Genomic DNA, 2235 nt, shown 5'->3' with positions numbered 1-2235 from the left:
AGCAGGAGTGCGCGGAGGATGGGGAGGACCTGTGGCTGTCTGCTGCTGCTGCACTGCCGGTGGACGTGGCCCGGGTCTGCACCAAAGCCGAAGGAGCAGCAGTTTACAGCAGCAGCGCAGCAGCAGAATTTGTCATTGAGCCGCAGGGCGTTGCAGTGTCTCACGAAGTTTTGCTGCTGCGGCGGCAGCAGCTAAGTGCTGTGCGGCTCAAGGCCCTCAAGGAAACTCTCAGGAGACACAAAAGAGACAAATTTGTCTTCAAAAAAAAACCCAAAAGTCCTGAAAAGTGGAGCAGCAAAAAGGAGGCTCTCTACAAACAAACCTGGAAGCACTTCCTCGCAGAAGCAGACCCCTGGACCCAGTCAGCTACCTGCAGCTGCTGCTGCTTATGCTTCTGTTGCTGCTGCTGCTCGTGCTTCTGTCGTTGCTACGGCTGCATTTGCTGCTGCTGGGGCTGCATTTGCCGCTGCTGCTGCTTGCGCTTCTGTTGCTTCTGGGGCTGCATTTGCTGCTGCTGCTGCTGCTGCTTTTTGTGTTCCATTCGGCGCTGGCGCTGCTGCTCCTGCACGCGCATTGGCCGTTGCGGCTCAAATTGCTGCTGCTGCTGCTGCATCCGCTGCTGCTGCAGCGCTTCACACGAGCTTCCCGCTGCTTGTGCTGCTGCTGCTGCACTTCACTCCCTGCTGCTGCTGCTGCTACTGCAGGAGTTTGTGCCCGTGGGAGCGCCTGCGCGAGGCTTGCTTTGAAGCCCCTTTTCTGGAGTTGGCGGAAACTTTAAATCGACTAAAAGGAAAAAAAGAAGGAAAATATAAAAGTGGAATTGTCAGCAAAGCGGACTGCCGACTCAACCACCTCAACATCCAGCTGTCTAGACACCCCAGCGGCGCCGAGTTCCTCACTGCCCCCGTCTACCCCTACGATGCTGCTGTTGCTGATATCAGTCAGTCACCTGCTGCTGTTGCTGCTGCTGCTGCTGCTGCTGTTGGTGCAGTGTGCGTCGTTGAGCAGGCTTGGTGCCTCGTAGCAGCTGCTGGTCTGCTGCTGCTGCTGCTGCTGCTGCTACTTTTGCTTCGTGCTCCTACCAAATGCTGGTGGAAGCCTGCTGTTCACTTCTGCTGCTGCTGCTGCTGCTGCTGCTGCAGTTTCCCTGCGGAAGGTCTCAGGCTGCAACGACGGCCGCGACATTGTCAAGCCTAAAGGGCCTCCCAAGAGGCACACGGCAGCAGAGGAGCAGCAGAAAGCTTAGTAGAACAGCAGCAGCAGCAGCAGCGGCAGCAGCAGGAAATTGATTTGGGCCTTCCTATTAACTTTTAATTGCAAGTCTTTAGGGTCAGTAAAATGGCTAGTTTTTTTAAGGTGTACATACACCGTGCGCGCTTCACCTGCAGCAGCTCTGTTTTAGCTGCTGCTCCATTCGCGCTGCTTCACCGTGCAGGTGCCTTGCTGCTGCTGCTGCTGCTGCTGCTGCTTTTGCAGCAGCAACTGAAACAGCAGCAGCAACGGGGAGAACCTTTAATTTGAAAAGCAAATCGTTTTTGCGTCTGATAATCGGGCCCGTCGGATCATGGAAGCCAGCAGCTCCAGCGTCACTTGTCAGCTAGCTAGCTAGCTAGCTAGCTAGCTGGCTCAGGCGCCAACTAGATTGGCTAGCTAGCTAGCTAGCTGGCGGCTACCCTACTTGTCTGCTACTCCTTATACTCACCACAACCACAGATGGACATCAACCTAGCTAGCTAGCTAGCTGGGCAGCTAGCTGAACAGCTAAAAACTAGCCAGCTAGCTAGCTGAGCAGCTAGCTAGGTAGCTAGCCATCACAGCTAGCCACGGCTAGCTGTAGTGGCTCAGCTAGCTAGCTGTGATGCGGCCTTGGCTGTTTTGAGTCTACGCAGAAAGCCCCAGAAGAGGCCCTTGCATGCACGCGCATGCGCTGGCTAGGGTTGCTGGATCTGCAGCAGCTAGGGTTTAGCGTAAGACACTGGAGCAGTTTAGGGTTTAGGGTTTAGGGTTTGGGACTTTGGTTGAGACTGAGCTCCATTGGCGTCAAATTGTTCGCATTCAGAAGTTTTTCAAATTAAAAAGAGAGAAATAAGATTATTTTCAAATAATGATCCTAAAGATCTTTTTGAATAATATTTTTGGCCTTTTTGAAACATCATTTTAGCCTCTTTGCATGCAGCCCTACAAGTCCTCAAAGAAATCACTGCCGGCCCGCAAATCGTGGCGGGGGTGCTGGGA

The 2235-nt window shown here is 53.8% G+C and overlaps 1 protein-coding gene across 1 annotated transcript; it reads left to right on the top strand.

The window, feature by feature from the left end:
- Positions 1-704: 704 nt before the first annotated feature.
- ETH_00039490 (uncharacterized protein) lies at positions 705-1246 on the top strand (the record flags this gene model as incomplete). Its single annotated transcript, XM_013379762.1, has 2 exons — positions 705-940; positions 1143-1246. Coding segments are annotated over 2 exons (340 nt in total), but the record flags the coding sequence as incomplete, so codon positions are not given.
- Between the last annotated feature and the right edge of the window lie 989 nt (positions 1247-2235).

The sequence above is a fragment of the Eimeria tenella genome, genomic scaffold (assembly GCF_000499545.2).
Source record: "Eimeria tenella Houghton genomic scaffold, Eth_scaff3917, whole genome shotgun sequence".
In the NCBI taxonomy this organism is placed as follows: domain Eukaryota; phylum Apicomplexa; class Conoidasida; order Eucoccidiorida; family Eimeriidae; genus Eimeria; species Eimeria tenella.
The sequence above is the reverse complement of the archived record's forward strand: the minus strand, read 5'-3'. Positions and strand labels throughout refer to the sequence as shown.